Here is a 17,603-nt window from a genome sequence, read left to right on the forward strand (position 1 = left end):
ATAGGCAGGTCTGAACTACCCGTAGTCAAAACTGGAGCCAGCAGTGTGCCCTCACAGCCCAGAAAGCCAACCATAGACTGGGCTGCATCAAAAGTAGCGTGGCCAGCAGGGCAAGGGGGGCCCTCTGCTCTGTGCTGGTGAAGCCTCACCTGAGTACAGTGTCCAGACATGGAGTCTTCAGCACAGGAGAGATATGGAGCTTGGCTGAGCTGGACCACTGCTGTTGTGGGTTTGTGCATAGGCTCAGCATCATGGTGTGGTGCACATGGGCACCCGGCCTGGGTAGCTTGGGTGTGTGGACAGAGTCAGGAGCCCAGGACCCCAGTATCCCAACCCAGCCAGCACACGTCCTGGGTTGTCCAATGGCTTGTCTAGCCCTGTTGTGGGTCTGGAGGAGGGGGCATCTGTTGCAAAAGGAGCATGAAAGGAGATGGGAGAAGGCCTCCTGCTCCCTGTGGAGGAGCAGGTGTCCTGGCCAGCAGCATGGTTCTGCTCAGGGTGGGCACAGAAAAGGGGGAGACCGAGCTTGTCCTCAGACCTCTGTTTCTTGGCACAGAAAGGCAGCCTGGGCTGTGCCTCCCTCACCCTCAGTGTCTGCTCTGGCTCCCACCTCTCCCTATTGGCTTGAAGTTTTTATTTCCTGGCTGAGGGCTGAAGGTGTTTTGACCGAGAAGGTGGAAGCCTGAGGGTGGATCGAGAGTGGGAAACAGAAGGGGGAGGAGTCACTCATCAATGCTAATAAATAAAAGGCCCTTCTTTTTCCGTGCAGGGCCCAGGACGCTGGAAGAGCTGCCCCTTGGACGAGCTACAGGCTGGCTGGGAAGAACGGCTGTGTGAGTATGCAGGGACTGCCTCGCTTTGCCTGGATGGCTGCTCGCTATTAATGCCTTGCTGGGGCTTCACAGCTGCAAACTGCTAGGAGTGGTTGCTGTGTCCTGTGCAAAGCTGTGGTTCTCCATTCCAGCAGGAAATAGGACAGAGGGCTGCTTTTCTGATTATCCCTTTTTGAGGGAACTGTGGAAATCCCTCAGGCATTTGCTGGCGGTTCATCTCACCTTCTCTTTCTGTAGTTCTAACCAGTGCATGCTACTAGAAAGCAAGGAGATTTGGCTCACTGTGCCACACCATGTAGTACATGCGGAGCAGCACAGTGATGCTGGGGAGGGGAGGTGTGTGCTGGAAAACCCAGGGTGCAGGTGGAGTGAACAGGAGATCGTTCTTTCCAGGGGAAAATGCTCCCTGAAGTCAAATTATAGGTATAGAGCCAGGATGTTCATTGATCCCTTGGAAAATGCTTTACCTCTGTGGAGAAAAATTAAACATATGAGTTAAAGGATGTTTGCAGCATTTCTCCCGTGGTGATGGCATGGGATACTCCAGGGGTCTGTGAGTTTCTGAAATTGTAGTGGAGTATTCCAGAGAATAGAGGGCTCTGCCCTGAGTGAAGGTAGGTAAATAAAGACAGTTTGGCTGGAAAGTCTGTCGGAGTTTCCCCACTCTGTAGCATCACTTTCATTCCAAAGTACTCCCAGTACCTTCTTCCCTGTGCACCACTGTTCTCCTGCTAGGCTGTCCCCCAAGCCTCTATTTCTTGGCAGTTCCCAGAGCTGTCAGACTATACAAAACATTCAGGAAGCCTACAAAATCCACATTCAGCACTAACTCAAAAACCCTGGGCTCCAAGGAATGCAAACAATCCTAGAGCAGAAAATTCCCTTTAAGAGGCCAGAGTGGCGGGGCACAGGGACAGCAGACAAGTCTCAATTCTCCTACAGCAGATTTATTTTAGTTAGTGCACAACCTGCTTTTTATCCTGAATTTAGGCTGAGCACTGAATGGGCATGATGTGGATGATATAGAGGGCACTGATGGTGTGGTACTGGGCTGCAGTTTGCAGCTTGCATAGTCCCAGTCCCAGTGCTGCCGTGGGGAGTGATGGCAGTCACTGGGTACCCACCTCTCCTCACTGCCTTGCCTCTGGCAAACTACTCCCCTTTGCTTTTCACCCAACAGCCATCTCTGTAACAGCTAGCCCCCCTTCCCACCCCCCTCCCATTTAATTCCCTCTTGTTGTACCACAGAGCTGAAAAGTCAAACTGCCACCTATGTCCATCACTGCTGCCCATAACATTGGTCCCAGACCAGCTCCTTTGGTGCTAGCAGGTGAAGTAATGCTCCCAGAGATTGCTGGCCTGGGAGATTAATCCTGTCTGAAAAGCCTTACACTGGCCACCCAGAGAGGTGATGGATGCCCCATCCCTGGAGACATTCAAGGTCAGGCTGGAGGGGCTCTGAGCAACCTGATCTAGCTGTAGTGTTGCTGTTCACTGCAAGGGAGTCAGACCAGATGGCCTTTAAAGGTCCCTTCTAACTCAAACAGTTCTATGATTCTATGGCTTCTGACCTTGGTGAGACAAAGGCTGCTGGTGGCAGAGCAGAGGCAGCAGTCCTGAAACACATTGTCTCCTTTCAGAAAGATGTTGACCATTGGGCTGGAAGAGCAGTGTAGGACCACAGTGAAGACCTGTGGAGATAGCATTCTGGGTGCTGCTGTTGCCTCAAATCTCACAATCCCTTCAGCAGAAGGAATCCTTCAGTGCTGTATCACTGCTTGCCACTCCTGGAGCAGTGAAGGAGGAGATGGCGTTAGGGCTGAATTCTTGCTCCAGCATCCCTCAGGCTGGGAGAACATTAGGATGAGCTGGAGGAAGGGGGGCTGAGCATAGGGGAAGTGCCTGGAGCTTTATTCCCTACATCTCCTCCAGCAGAGCTGCCAGGACAATCTGGGCCTTATGTATCTATATTATGTATCTATAGATACATATCCATATGTATGCTCTGTATGTATCCAGAGGATGGTGAGGGCAAAGAGAGCGGATCAAAAGAAAAATGTGAAAGACAAACATGTACATTTGGGATCAGCACACGCCTCTCCCTGAGGGCCCCTGGCAGCCCCTGGAATTCCTTCCACTTGCGGCCAGGTTCCTGAGTGTAGAGTGCTGGGACATGCTTGCCTGTGAATTATGGCCTCTGCCCCAAAACCAAGAGAGGAAGGGGTTTGCCCCCTCCTTCCTGAAGCCTGACTCAGTCTGCTAATAGAAGCTGTGTTGTAATGGCTCCATATAGAGCGTGTACCAACCAGCAGTCGCCTTCCCCGGGTTCTTTCATGGGCCCCCTCCCGGCTCTGTTTTCATAATAAACATTCCACTGCTAATTTTGCAGGATTTCTGTCTGCCTTCAGTGGGAAGAGAGTGAGGCACAGCAAGAGACAGAGTGAGAGAGTCTTTGCACAATGCGTGCTCTCATCGTCCTTGTGCTCCTGGCCGTCTTGGTCATGGCCGCTACTTGCTATGGTAGGTAAGCTTCTTTTACTGGGTGGAGCAACAGCTCCAACGCTGCAGACATCTTTGGGTCTGTTCTAATGCGATATATTCACCTTTAACCCTGCAGATGTGTTCTTCTGATCTGTGGTGTGTAAAAGACTGTGAATTCCATGTGACTTACGCATGTTGTACTCTTTCTTTCCCCAGAGTCCCACGAGAGCATGGAATCCCATGAGTATCTCAGTAAGACTGCTTTCCTATTTTCTTGAATTCAAAGTGCACTACAGAGATCTCCAAGGCCATTTCCTTGTACTTTACTGTGGGGATTAAATAGACAGAACCTCTTAGTCCAGGGATACTAAATTTAATGGGCGACAGAGCGTCAGGATAAATAGGAAGAAGGTTAAAATGGAATTCACATATTTGGGCACAATCGCAACCGCTGTGCTTTGCAATATATATATAATTATATATATATATATATATATATAAAATAAAAACTGGAAGACACAGAGTCATGAGTTTAGATCCCTGCTGCATGTACCTAAATCAGGTTGAATGGCAACAGAAAAGGATATTGCTCAAAAAGCTAAGGAGGGTACTGCAGAAGCCAGTAATACAGGCTGTCCTTAGGCAAGGATGGGGAGAAAACCACTCTCTGCACCTTGGAAGAAGCAGGTGGGATGTGTAGGCAGGAGGGATCCTTGTTCTGGAAGAGGAAGTTAGTGTCACAGGAGAAGCATGTGAGGGTGGAGAGTCACTTAGGAACGAGCAGAGAGTTCAAAGCTAAAAAGAAACTAAACCATCTGGGAGAATGACTTCACAGAGCAGCTAGTCAGAAACACAAGTGGGAGCCAAAGCCAGAGACTCCTCCATGCTACAGTGGGACTGTGTTGTTCCTCAAAAAGGACAGAAGGCACTTTCAGGCCCTCACTTCAAAATTTCCGTAGAGACCTTTGCACTGTGATTGCCCAACCTTGGAGGCAGATAAACTTGTTCAGGCCCTTCCTGTTTTCCATCGTAGCTTCACAATCCTGCTAATTCTACTGTGTGTGTCCAGACCTCCCTTGATCTGTGCCACTTGGCACCTATCTCTTGTCCCAGCTCCACCCAGCCAGAGGGGGCTACGGCAGCAGCTTTCCCCAGGGTGGCTTGAGAAACAGGAGAACAAAAGCAGCATGTGTGCTTCCACAGAGGTTGCATTTGCAGAGGGAGAGCTTGTCAATGAGCCAGCAGGGCAGGCAGGAGGGAATACTAGAAGGTCCTGGATCTCACTGTGTGTGGGAGGGCAGACAAGGAGATTGTCACAGATGTGGGAGAGGCCTTTGTGGAAATCAGGTCTTGCTAAAGGTGTTTATCTACTCTGAATCACCTCTTGCCTTCCCAGACCCCTTCCTCAACAGGCAAAGGGCCAATGGCTTCATACGAGATGACACGGGACTAAGAGCTGTTCTTCAGGAGAGGTACGTTATGGCATCAGAACACTGAGGGTGGGAGCATGGAGAGGTATCCCTCTGCCAAGCACAGGCTGGTACGATGGGAGAAGCCACAATGACTCCTCAGAAACCTCAGCCCCTCTCTCTGCTTGAGCCAACCCTGGGAGAACCATAGAACCATTAAGGTTGGAAAAGATCACTAGGGTAATCTAGCCCAACCCTCAGCCCATCCTCACCATGCCCACTACCCATGTCCCTCAGTGCTACAGCCACATGGTTCTTGAACACCTCTCAGAAAGCAGAGTGGGTCCGTGCATTCAAGGACGTGTTCTGCACTGGAGGAGTTCTTTTTAAATTTGTATGAAGGAAGGAGTAGCAAAAGGAGGGGGAATCAGTGTGGGCCAGCCAGAAAGGAAGCTCAGTTTGAGATCTTGTTCCAGTCTTCAGGTCTTGTGCAGAATTTGCATAACTTTTTCTAAATTGCAAGGCCTTCTGTGGGCTTCTTTTCCTCATCTACAGAATGCAGATACAGGCAGTTTTACATCTTATGCAGGGCTTGTGAAAATAAAGGCTGAGGCACAGAAGGGAAACCCTCTCAGCAGTACCGGGTAGCCCCGTAGCAGGAAGCTCCTTGCTCTCCTTTCTTCATGTGTGGGGTTAGGGAAGAGCAGAAGAGCTGGAGGGATCAAACTGGGGGACTGTTCCTGCGGCACTGGGTTGAGGCAGGAGCCACCCTCTTATCCCCATCACCCTACTTAGCCGTGAAGTAAAAGGTTACCTAGGAAGGCAACCACACCTGCTGTAGTCACATTGGTACCCTGGGTGTGGTGAACACTGGTATGCCAGGGTCTTGGTATCCTGGTGGTAGAGGCTGGGATGGACCCTTAGACCTGGTAAGGCAGAAAAGGGCCATAGACAGATATTTAAGATAACCCCCCTGATTTCTTTTTGCAGGATCAGGGAACGTAATAAGGCACCTCAGGAACGTCAGAGGGAGATCTGTGAGGACTTCCACCTGTGTGAACAGTACGCTCTTAACCATGGCTATCCTGCTGCTTACAGGCACTATTTTGGGAGGAGGAGGAATAAGTAAAGATGGTCTGTCCCCACCCTGGGGCTTGGACCTCAGGGTAACCTCCTAGGAAAAGCAATAGCTCTGAAACATATTCAGTTGCTTGTGTCCCTGTATGTTATCCTGCCTGCTGCTTCTCTCCCATGTAGCCATGGATTCCTACACTGTGTTAATTAGCGCTCAGCTGACGTAGCAGAGATCAGAGAGAGTTCAGGATGTGGGTGTTTGCTGCACAATAAACTGCTGGTTTGATACTATCATCTCATGACTCACAGTATCTCAGGGGATGACTTTTCATGAAAAAGCCGAGTTTCTTTATCATAGAACCTGGTGCAGATAATGGAAACAAGTCCTTACCACACAATCACGTGAGGTTTGAAAGAATGTACAATGGTTTTGCTCCGGGGCCTACAACTGACTTATTTGAGACATCAGTGGCAAATTTCAGTTCCCAGCCTTAGGACATCTTAAAATGGTCTGGTGTTCAGAAGGCAGGGTAAGATGCACTTTCTGAAAACAAAATCTCTTTGAGATTTCCTCACTTGGGTTAACAACATCCATGTGTCTGTGTAACTCTAAAGACAAAGTTGGTATGAAAACTAGTGACAGAAAAAAACTGCCAATGGCATCCTGTCCTCCCAGCCACCCTTTGATCCTGGTGTATGGTGCTCCTGTAGAAAGGAGTATGTGGTCCAGATTTTATTCATATTTTCATTTGGAGTGCTGTTTTATCTCCATTCTTCCAGGCAACTTTAGCTTTAGCCTCTTACTTTGAAATATTATATGGAAATGGTCGTTTTTTATTTCTTCAGCTAAAACCAAGAATGCAGACATAAATTCTCCTTGGCTCAACACTTGCTCTTGTTGACACAGAAAATCAGTTTGAGTCATAGAATCACTAAGATTGGCAATACCAATAAGATCATCAAGTCCAACCATCAGCCCCTGCCTGTGGCTGCTTTAGACCATGTTTCTTAGTGTGACATATACCCTTTTCTTGAACACCTCTAGAAATGGTTACTCCATCACCTCCCAGGGCAGCCTGTTCCAGTGCATCACTACTCTTTCAAAGAAGATTTTCCCGATATCTGACCTGAACCTCCCCTGGCACAACTTGAGGCCATCACCTTTTGTCCTCTCACTGTTACCTGGGAGAAGAGGCCGACACCACCCCTCTACCACCTCCTTTCAGGTCATCGTAGAGAGCGATAAGGTCTCTCCTGGGCTGCTGCTCCTCCATACTGAACAACCACAGTTCCCTCAGCCGCTCCCCATCAGACTTGTGCTCTAGGCACTTCACAGCTTCATTGCCCTTCTATGGACAGGCTCCCCTGCTCTGACATATTTCTTGTAGAGAGAGGCCCAAAATGGAAAGTAGTATCCCCTCGTACTCCTTTTGTTTCCTCTGGTGTCACTCTGAACCCATTAGGGGGAGGATAGCTGGGAGCCAAAGCATCAGCGAAAGAGGGGACAAAAGAGGGATTCAGATCTGAGAAGCAAGGAGCAAGTCCTGTCCTGTGTGGTGAAGAGGCCATACGATGGCTACATGCCACACAGAAGGGCCTCTGGGAGTGGCAAGTGGCTGAAGGAGGCAGTGGGTCTCCGTCTTGGTAGCCACTCTCTCTGTCACCCCGGTGGCATCAGGGACACCAGCCAGAACTCATGGCTCCCACCCCTCTGTTCTGCTCACTCTGTCTTGGAGGCAGCAGGATGCAGCCACAGCTCTTTGGACACCCATCGGTGTGGGGTGTGCAGGTGTAAAATCCTCAGTCTCAGCTCAACACAGCTTGTTTCAGTTCACACATCTCCAGGTTTCCCCAGTGACCTGCAAATTAGAGAAAAAGGAAAGATTACAGCACGCTGTCAAAGTCTATAAGGTATAAAGTATCAAATTGTTGAATATTCTATGAAATCAAATATAGAGCCAAATCTACCTTCTACAGTAGAAACATACGTCTTTTCAGAAATATGCTTTGTGGTTTTGCCAGCTTGGCAGATGAATCTTTGGGAAGAAAACAGATTTATTTATTGAAAACACTTCTGATAGGAAACTCCACCCTGACAGTTGCTGAGGTTTTGTCCAAAGTGAGAGAGAAATGAGTGTTGTGAAAAAAAGAGCTGTTCAGATTGAGTATATTTGCACTCTCATTTGTTCTGCGTGTTCCTAGGGAGATGAATGTTAAGATCACCAACCAAAGCAAAGCTTTCATACCTTCAAGTCAACAAGTCTGTAGCGTCTGGGTTTGTCTTGACACCATGACACCACCAAAACAGAAGGCATGGGGTTAGTGCTGTCTGGGTTTGTGTCCAAAAATATCTAGCACTTCCAACCTCCGGTTTACCAGAATAAATAATGAATAATATCAGCTTTCAGAGGGTTTTCATTAATGGAAGTGATAATCAAACATGCTTGAGGGACTACACACTGATTAAAAAGCTAGGAAGAGAAATAAGGCTGTTTGGATGACTAGAAATTTCTCTGATTTCTATGTAAGACGAAAGACTGTGTTTATAATGATCAGCAGAATCTCCAGTGGCCGTGACTGCCCTTGGGAGACTTTTAATTCTGTAACTCTGTGTGTGGGGCTGTGGAGGACCAAATGCAAAGTGGAAGAAGATGTGATCCATGTGCTGTGTGGGATGTGACTTTGGAAACTTGTCTGGCATGGTGGAATATGGGAATATGGGGTACTGGTAGAGCAAAGCATTTCATCATGAGGAGGAAGAGGAGGTTTAGTTATATTGTGTGTGCGCAGGAGCACTGTCTGTTGCCTGACTTTGAATAAATGTCATTTAGCCATAAGCTGAAATGTCACCATAGTGCAGGCCATACGCAATGGAAATCCAGCATTTAATACAGAACTATGATACTCACTAAGATTCTGCTGAACTGAGGAGACAAAAACACAGCTTGAGGTTATTTCAAATACATGGTTCGTTGGTTGATGGGTTGGTTTGTTGGTTGGTTACCAGTACTACAAGCAGTGCAGGCTCTGGATGCTCCTTGGTGGGTCTGAGCAGGGACAGCAGGGATACTTCCACACACATGGAGCTTTGCAAACACCATCATTCCTTGGAGAACATGCTGACATGAGCTGTCAGGAGCACAGTCCTTCCTTTGGGTAAGGGCCTGGCGAGAGCCTGTTCCCAACATGTACCTCTTGATGTACCAAGTAACCATAGTCACCCAAGTTCTGAAGAGTAAAACACCTCTGGAGTCTCGAGGCTTATTTGATGTTGAGACAAGAGAAGCCAAGCCAATAGCCTCCAAACTGGGAAGATTTCCAGGAAGAAAAAATAAAGGCTCCAACTCTCTGTTTACCAAAGATCCCGATACTGTAAACATCTCAAATCTCTGCAATGGTTTGTTGAAACTGTCTGAAGTGAAAACCTACTGTATATTTGCCCCATGAAAAACATTTTATGGGTGTCTTTTCCCTTAGAGGTATGAGTGTGGTTGGGGAAAAGGGTCACCATCAGGTTCAGACTCATTTTCCACATGGGAGAGTCCCATCACACCAAAGCATCTGCTTCACTTTTGGATGCGCTGGTCGCTCTCCTGGCTTTCCTGCAGGAAGCTGAATCACTTCTATGTTTACAATAGAAGTGATTTTTTTTCCAGTTGTTTTTCTTCAACAGACCTAGTCAAAATCTCAGATAAAGTCTTCTGGAAATGCCATGAGTCCTGAGATGGATGTCCAAATGGCTGCCAGGACCCAAGGTTTTGTGGCCCAAAGGACAGGCTTTGTTTTGGAGCTCAGACCCAGGAACACAAGCCAGAGCCCTGATCTCTCCAGGCAATTACAGGATATAAAACGATGCTCGAAAGCAGGCTCCAGAGTGCCTTGGTAACCTCCAAGAACACTCCGAGTGTAGGGAGAGCAGCAAAGGAAAAGCAGACATGAGGAAGCTACTGGCACCTCTGATCTTGACTCTGGCCCTGGCAGTGCACTGCTGCTGTGAGAAAGGTAAGGAAAGCGGGCATCTTCCTTGGGAACACTGTTGTATCTTAGTGTGGGAGGCTGTACCACAGTAGTAAATCAGAGGGATTTGGGGGTAGACAGCCTTATCTCCTACTGGGTGTTTTCTTCCGCTGGTCAAAAAAATAAACATTTGCATCACTGAACTGCAGCAGAGAATTCCAACATTTTGACATACTGAAGCATTAAACCAGTTTAGCAGTTGGGTGAGCTGGCAAAGGCATGCTGGATGTTCAATTTTGAGTTAGCAAGGTGAGCTGCAGGGCAGAGCTGTGTCAAGAATAGGGAGGGAGACTTTATTCCTGCACTGGAGTGTTGTAGAATCGCAGAGATAGGCACTGAGTCAAGTCTTCACCTGCTGAAAAATGTGAAATGAGGAGAACTCTGAAGGGGAAAAAAAACACCTATTGATAGTTAGAAAAAAATGGGAGTTGTCCCATTGAATAAAAGCACATCCTATTTGGAAATGATTCAGGCATGGTGACATTATGATCAAGAGAGAGTAATGCGGTGGTTAGCACTGGAGTTGATGGAGACAGAGGGAAGGGTGGGAAGATCAGAAACAGCAAGTGCTTCTCTCTGCAGCGGGAAAAGAGAAGCCAAGTAGGAAGGGGCCCTGTCTGCCTGTGTTATCTCATTCAGCATTAAGTTTCATTAAGTCCTTGGCATCAGACATGTCATGATTCAATACTGGCAAATATATTTTGTTTGATCTGTGTTTTCCTGCTGTCAGACTCTTGCTCACTTTCTCACTGTTGAGTGTGTCTCTGCTTTTTTTGTTAGCTGTTACCATGTTCCAGATTGCTTAACAGCCTTGGAGTAACTTCTAATTTTTATTTTCATTTTTGAAATCCAAGGAATGTATACATTGCTTAAAAATAGAACTACAAACAACTCTTCTCACACAAAGTCTTTGTTTAAGCACAGTTTTGTTTGGTTTGTTGGGTTTTTTGTTTTGTTTTGTTTTGTTTTTTTGGTCTCCACAGCTCTTTCTCTGCCTGTAAGCACACTTATGCCAAATACCTAGTGAAATAGTGGGAGAAAAGAGTTGTGAACTAGTCCTGTGTGGGAAAACCAAGATGAAGAGGAGATCTACCATGTCTGTTAGAAGACAATTTGCTTGGATGTTTGTAGGGAGTACTAAGGATTAAGATTATGATTAAGATTGAAAACAGAAATACAGTGTGTGAATTTGTCCTGGGAGGGCTGGTGAGCCGGATATCTCAGCCCTCAAATCTACAAAGCTGGTAGAATTGATCCTAAAGTGTAAATCCAAAAGCATAGCAAAGTATAGAGTTGATCCTAATTTTTGGCCCTAATTCTCTTTGCTGTCAATATCTTGTGATTTCTACCTAGAGTCAGGGAAATCGCTCTCTCCAAAGATAGGAGAGATGCTCAGCTATCTAAAGGGTGGGCTGTAAGAAAGATGGGGACAGATTCTTTGGCAGGGTGTCTTGTGACAGGGCAAGGGGAAATGATTTCAAACTAGAAGAGGGGAGATTTAGACTGAATAGAAGGAAGAAATTTTTTAAATAAGGATGATGAGGCACTGGCACAGGTTGCCCAGAGAGGTGGTGGATGTCCCCTCCCTGGAGACATCCAGGCTGGAGGGGCTCTGAGCACGCTGATCGAGCTGTGGATGTCCCTGTTCATTGCAGGGGAGTTGGGCCAGATGGCCTTTAAGGGTCTCTTCCAACTCAAATAATTCTATGATCTTCTGGTCCTGTCCAAATCTTGGGTTTTACTCAAATGGTCCTTTCCCTCCTGCTGTACCTGCTCTTAGCAAGGATGAGGATGGAGGAAAAGGAAGGTCTGCCTCAAGTTTCTGCTGTGATGTATGACTACTGTATCATTTTACCCTGTTATAAGGAAGATGAAATTAAATGCATCCAATCATGATGGGTGAATTTTGTGGTGGATAATTCTTTCCCTACTTTCTGGGTGTTGATAAAACCTTTTTTTTTGGGAGGGACTGACCTTTTGGAAAAGGGAGGGAGCTGGATTCATTCAGTAAACAGAGCGATTCACTTAGAGAGAGAAGCAGAAGAGCAGACAACACAAGCAAGTTCCTGTCTGTCTGTCTGTCTGTCTTGTAGATCCCAAAGAGCCCTCAGGATCTCCCAGTGCCGCCAGTGAGTATATTGTTGTGACTGACACTTAGCTCTATTCTCCTGTATCTTCTTCCTTTCTTCCCTTTGATGGGTTCAAGGGATGAACAAGAATCATACTGCATCTCCCTTTCATGAAACTGTGTGACGTAGGAGGAGCAACGTGTCTGGTCTCCATGCTTCTCTGAGTTGGCGTCAGAATCCTCTCCGAAGGGACTGCTGTGCCCCCAGCCTCTTACAAGAGCAGAACGTGACCCAGGGCCTCCAAACATTAGTCTTTGGATCTGCTGGTCAAACAGTCTAGTGCATAGGACAACAGAGAAGAAAGGTTTTGTATCTGAAGGCGAGTTCCTTCCTTGGCAGCTGCTGGGGGTTGCAGTCCTTCTTCTGTTGGATTGCCCATGCTGCAGGGAACTGCATACCTCAGAGTGTCCATCGGTTTCACAGCAAGCTGATCCTGACAGAAATCTGCATGGAAAATCTCCCTTGTTCTTTCTTGTGTCTCCATTTTCACACCTTACTGGGTAACACTGCTGCTGGTGAGCATGGAAATTGATATTTCTCCAGTGAGCCAACACAAACTTGGACTGGGAAAGAGAAAAAAACCCGAAGTGTTCAGGGAAAGGGGGTGATTTCTGACAGGCTGTTATTCGGCCATTTCTGTGTAGTCAATATCCTGCACAAGGGAACCTGACTAAACCTAGAAGACAGAAAGCAAGCCAAGACTCTGAAGTTAGCTGGGCTAGGGAAACAGAGTGCCATTCCCTTCATTTTCTCCTTACTCATATTTTATTCTGTCATGACTTTGCCTACTGAGCATTTGCTGTGGACTCATATCATGCTGTGTGATAAGGGAATGGAAATTAAGAAAGAGCCCTTGTTTCATGTAGATGTGCAGGTTGGGGAGAGGGGGGATCCCAGCTGTAGGGCTTTGAGTGCACAGTTGAGTGGGGAAAAATGAACTGGCAGTTGGGATGAGCTGCAGCAGTCATCTGCTTGAGAAGAGAGAGAACAATCACTTTTCAGGGGCTAGGCTGGTCTCTGATTTTTACAGACCACGGCCCTGCGTCTCTAACCTGCTGTGTTCTCTCTTGGTAGGCATCACAGTTGAAAAGGAAGTTGCCAATGCCTTTGTGAAGAGGCAGAAGAGGTTCGACATGTATGAATGGTAAAATCATGAGTCAGGCTGAGAATTGGGCTCCAGAGGGCTTTTTGGAAAAGGGGGTGGGATGTGGCAAAGCAATCCTTTGCTGTACATCTACACATCGTGCCTAGAATTAAAAAGTCAGTAAGAGGCTGCCACTGATAGATAATTTGTTCTTTTTTCACAAATATCCTTTCAGGAGTTCAATTGCTGGTCTTTGTTATTCCTTCCCATGGAGAAAGACAGCACTAGCTAATGGGGTCAGCAGGATACAAGTTAGAAGCTGCTCAAACTTGCAGAGACATCAAATCCAAATTCCAGGATAGAGAGCATCATCACAGATCCCTGGCCATTGCCTCAACCTCCATACAAGGGAGCCACAGCTCTGTTGCAGTGCTGAGGCTAAATCTGAAGCTGTAGGTCCCACACCCATTTGTGCAGAATATCCATTCGTTTGAGGGTGGTGAGGCTCTGGAACAGATTTCCCAGAGAAGATGTGGATGCCCCATCCTTGGAGGCATTCAAGGCCAGCTTGGATGGGGCCTGGGCAGACTGATCTGGTGGGTGGCAGCCCTGCCTGAGGCACAGGGGTTAGAGCTCAACAATCATTAAGGTCCCTTCCAACCTAAGCTGTTCTATAATTCTATGATCTAGGCAGAGAGATTTGGAGAAATCCTAGATAAAAACATTTGGAGAAATTTGAGCAAGAATGCTCTTCAGATATTTCCTAGAAGGAATTGTTAAGCCACAGTCTCAAGTAGGCCTGTATCAAGAATAATTATTATTCAATCTGTCTTTGGATTGGTAGGATGATGGTTTTACTTAGATTACAGAAAACTGGGAGCTCCCATCTACAGAGAAGAGGATCATAGTAGGGTAGCAGAGGAAGTCACTCATGTTGAGACCTGGAGTGATTATAAACAAAATGAAATTTAGATGAGAAACTACTGACTGCCTCTGTACAGGTGGTGGGCTTCCATAAAAGTAGTTTTGCAACGAGCATAAATGAGGAAGGACTAAGGCTTGCTGTATTATTCAATCACAAGGTAAGGTTAGTCTGGAAATACAGATGCAACAGATAGAACTCAAGGGTGCTGCAGGGAATTTCCAATACAGAAATAAAGTAATAACTTGTGAGAATACTTGTAAGTCCTCTCCTGTAGCAGCATGTGCAGGAAAGATTAACCGAGTCTGCAAGAGGAGGTGAGAAAGGCATCCAGTGTGTGTAGCTGAGACTAAACAATTTGGGTTTGCTCAGCATGGCAAAACAAAGCTGTGAGAGGGAAAGGATTGCTGTCTACAACAAAAGTGAGAGTGATGAGACAAAACCATGTAAACTAAAGAAGGAGAGTGGAGAACAGGAAAACGAGCAGAAACTGAGCACAGATGAAGATAAGCAAGAAATGCTAAAATAAAATAATTATAAAATAAATAATATATATGTATACTTTAAAAGACTGTCATGTAACCGGGGAATGATGCTGGGGACAAAGACAGAACAGAACAAAAACCCCAACACAACCAAGCAAAAAACTAACTCTACAAAAGCCCTAAGTGCTTCTATGGTCTCCTTTGCTGGTGAAACTCCAAGGACAGTTGTTTCAAGCTGCGTTTACTTCCCATTTCTCCCAGCATTTGTCCAGGTCTATCCCTATATAGGCAGATATTTAACCTGCCATGAGATGTCCCCTGCTGGAGCACTCTGGGAAGTCACTCCTCACATTGCTGGAGTGTGAAACCTCTCCAATTCTGCTGACTGAATGTGTAGAACTGCATCTTTCTCTTTGTTCACTCCAGGTACTCTGAGTATTACAAAAGCCCAATGGAGCAGATGCGTGAGCGTTGTGAAAGCTACCCTCCCTGTGACTATCTGTCTGAACAAATAGGATTTCCCATGGCCTACAACCGTTTCTTTGGGAGATACTAAGGCTGGGATGATTATTTTGATCATCTGACCGTTCTGAATCCCCCGGCAGAAAGAATCTTGTGGATAGGAAGAAGGAAAGAAGGACATCTACCCTGAGACCTTCTTCCATTGTCTCCTTTGCCAGCTGAAACACAAAGGCAATGACTATTCCACTTGTCTGGATTGCTTGCTTTCATCAGAAATGTTTATTTTCTGTTATCTTCTGTGGTATTTTCAGTGCCACTAGGAATGGTTGAGAAGACTCTGTGTTACCTGCTTCCTTTGTAAATGCTATTATTACATAGCCAGAAATCATGTCCCAGTATACTGTTCTTATTATTCTATCACAAAATTTGCCTGTTTAACATCAAAGTTTAAATCCCCAGAAGTATGTTTGAAGACATTTTAGATGAGCCCTTCCATTTGTGTGCTACATTCAGTGACTGTGAAAAATGAATTGGAAATCTCTTATTGTTTTTGTTACAATTGATTTCTGGTGAAACCGAGTATACCAAAGCAGAACAAAAAACCACCTCTCTCTCTGATGCTTTAGCTTTTGTGCTTGAAATTAAACATGTCAGTGTCTCCCCAAAAGCAAACAAAATAAAGCAATGAACTTTATAAAATAGAAATAAAGCCGTTCAACGTGGATTGGAGTTCGGACAGCATTTTGTTCATTCAAGGTGATTTGCCTCTCTCTTTATGTATATGTATAAAAGTATATATATACACATATCTTCTTCAATCTGCATTACTTCATTCTGTCTCCCTGTATGAATGTTATGCATCAGCAACTTTCAGCAGTCTCCCTTGACACAGCCTGTCAAAATATATTCCCTGGGAGGTAGATGGCAAATCCTATCTCCAACACTGTTGAGCCTCAAGCAACTGAGAAACACCAGATCTCTTTGTTTTTATGTATGCTGGTGCATCCATTCCCAGATGCTGATTGCAATACGTACTTCTTATGTAAAATAGTTGGTATGCTGCTTTTCTCTGTTCCTCTGTACAACCTGTTTCTGCTGTTAAGGAGATGTCTGGAAGGTAGAGTGGGATCCAGACTAACGGGATTTTCTTCCCCCCTCCTCTGCTCCATTGCAAATCAGCAATCATAGAATCATAGAATCACAGAATCGTTTGAGTTGGAAGGGACCCTTAAAGGCCATCTGGTCCAACTCCCCTGCAATGAGCAGGGATGCCTACAGCTCAATCAGGGTGCTCAGTGCCCCTCCATCCTGACCTTGGATATCTCCATGGATGGGCATCCACCACCTCCCTGGGCAGCCTGTGCCAGTGCTTCACTAAATGACTACACCAAGATTCAGGTAATGACTCCTATATACCATTAGAGTGGTGGAGAGGATAGCCAGATTTGTAATGATTTGCTGCCTACTGAATTCAGAATTCCTCTGGAAGACCCTACACTAAAGTAAGGACATGGGATAAGTCTACACAGATGGCTGCTGTGTGCAAAGCCCTCCTTTGGCAAGCTGTTATGGCTTGCTCTGGGTATACTGACCTTGGCCAAGGAGAAAACGTTAATAAGTACCTCTGCTTGTCTTGGTCAAATATCTGAGAGTGGTTCCTCTATTGACACAAAGTGATGCCCACAGAAAAACTCACCTTTGAAGGGCATCTAGTAAAATGAACAACACTCTCATTGGAAGCAGTGAAAACATTGCCAGGAAAATACCAAAGAGATTAGTGAGCTCTAAGTATCTGCTGCATGAATGTGAGTGTTTGTTGATGTTGCATGGTTCTTTTGGTAGAAATAAAATCGAATTTTCAGTCAATATTTACATATTTCTTTTAGTTTTACATTTCTCTTCTCCTTTTGATAAATATTTTTTTCTGGGAAGGTGAACATTAACGCCTTGATCATGCAATCTGCACTGCGTCACCAGACCTTTATATGGCCTTTGGAGACCTGAGTGTGCAAATCAGATCACAAATGCAATGTTGGATTGGAGCAGCTCGATTTTCACCCACTCAAGGGACACTTCAATACCATTACTCATCCTCTGCTGCCATCGTATGGCCATTGCATTTATCGCCATAGCTGTGCGTGCCCACTTCAAAACCTCTCTGACCAACTTATTACGAATAACAGGCAATGAGAAGTGGGCTTCGATGATCTGTGTTACAGTCAGAATGAAATACTGGTAATATTTGCTCTTTTTTTTTTTTTTTTTGTACAGAATTATTGCCGGAGGTCATGGGTCTTTGCACGTGAGTGACTCATTGCCCTTTAATTGGAAGGACGACTGCAAAGCGGCTAGCAGGGAGAGATTTTTCTCGATGTAGAATCTGCATTTATGCACTCATTCTGAGTGTAACCATGTAATCAGGTCAACAAGGTGCCACTCTGCAGTAGTGGAGGTGGAGGAATGGCAGCATGCTATTAGGAACTGGGAGAAGCTAAAGAGGAGAGAGACATTTATGTTATCTCTGCCTCCAGATGGGATCCCAGTCTACCGTGCTTTTCTGGCTAGGCTTTATCAGAGCTTTGCAGGTGATGAAAATGACTTCCTAAACTCTCAGCCGGGGAGTACTCTCCACCCTAACTTCACATATACTCCTCAGCAGAGAGCTGTCTTAGAACTCTCCAAGTCAGTTTCCCTTCTCTTTGCAAGA

At 46.0% G+C, this 17,603-nt stretch overlaps 2 protein-coding genes across 2 annotated transcripts; both read left to right on the top strand.

The window, feature by feature from the left end:
- Positions 1–768: 768 nt before the first annotated feature.
- On the top strand, positions 769–6,091 carry MGP (matrix Gla protein). Its single transcript, NM_205044.3, has 5 exons — positions 769–833; positions 3,223–3,353; positions 3,531–3,566; positions 4,711–4,786; positions 5,714–6,091. The coding sequence occupies exons 2-5, from the start codon at positions 3,293–3,295 to the stop codon at positions 5,850–5,852; spliced, it is 312 nt and encodes a 103-aa protein (NP_990375.1). The 5' UTR covers positions 769–833; positions 3,223–3,292; the 3' UTR covers positions 5,853–6,091.
- Positions 6,092–9,668: 3,577 nt separating this feature from the next.
- On the top strand, positions 9,669–15,620 carry OC3 (osteocalcin-like protein OC3). The gene is made up of 4 exons (NM_001201386.2): positions 9,669–9,799; positions 11,908–11,943; positions 13,018–13,087; positions 14,861–15,620. Exons 1-4 carry the CDS (start codon positions 9,733–9,735, stop codon positions 14,988–14,990), a joined length of 303 nt encoding a protein of 100 aa, NP_001188315.1. The 5' UTR covers positions 9,669–9,732; the 3' UTR covers positions 14,991–15,620.
- The last annotated feature ends 1,983 nt before the right edge of the window (positions 15,621–17,603 follow it).

The sequence above is a fragment of the Gallus gallus genome, chromosome 1 (genome assembly GCF_016699485.2).
Source record: "Gallus gallus isolate bGalGal1 chromosome 1, bGalGal1.mat.broiler.GRCg7b, whole genome shotgun sequence".
NCBI classification, from domain to species: domain Eukaryota; kingdom Metazoa; phylum Chordata; class Aves; order Galliformes; family Phasianidae; genus Gallus; species Gallus gallus.

Excerpts from the sequence above, each read along its gene's own strand:
- MGP (NM_205044.3), top strand. The coding sequence starts at position 3,293 with ATGCGTGCTCTCATCGTCCTTGTGCTCCTGGCCGTCTTGGTCATGGCC. Across the intron at positions 3,354-3,530 it reads CATGGCCGCTACTTGCTATG|AGTCCCACGAGAGCATGGAA; the intron begins GTAGGTAAGCTT and ends TTCTTTCCCCAG. Across the intron at positions 3,567-4,710 it reads GGAATCCCATGAGTATCTCA|ACCCCTTCCTCAACAGGCAA; the intron begins GTAAGACTGCTT and ends TTGCCTTCCCAG.
- OC3 (NM_001201386.2), top strand. The coding sequence starts at position 9,733 with ATGAGGAAGCTACTGGCACCTCTGATCTTGACTCTGGCCCTGGCAGTG. Across the intron at positions 11,944-13,017 it reads AGGATCTCCCAGTGCCGCCA|GCATCACAGTTGAAAAGGAA; the intron begins GTGAGTATATTG and ends CTCTCTTGGTAG. Across the intron at positions 13,088-14,860 it reads AGGTTCGACATGTATGAATG|GTACTCTGAGTATTACAAAA; the intron begins GTAAAATCATGA and ends TGTTCACTCCAG.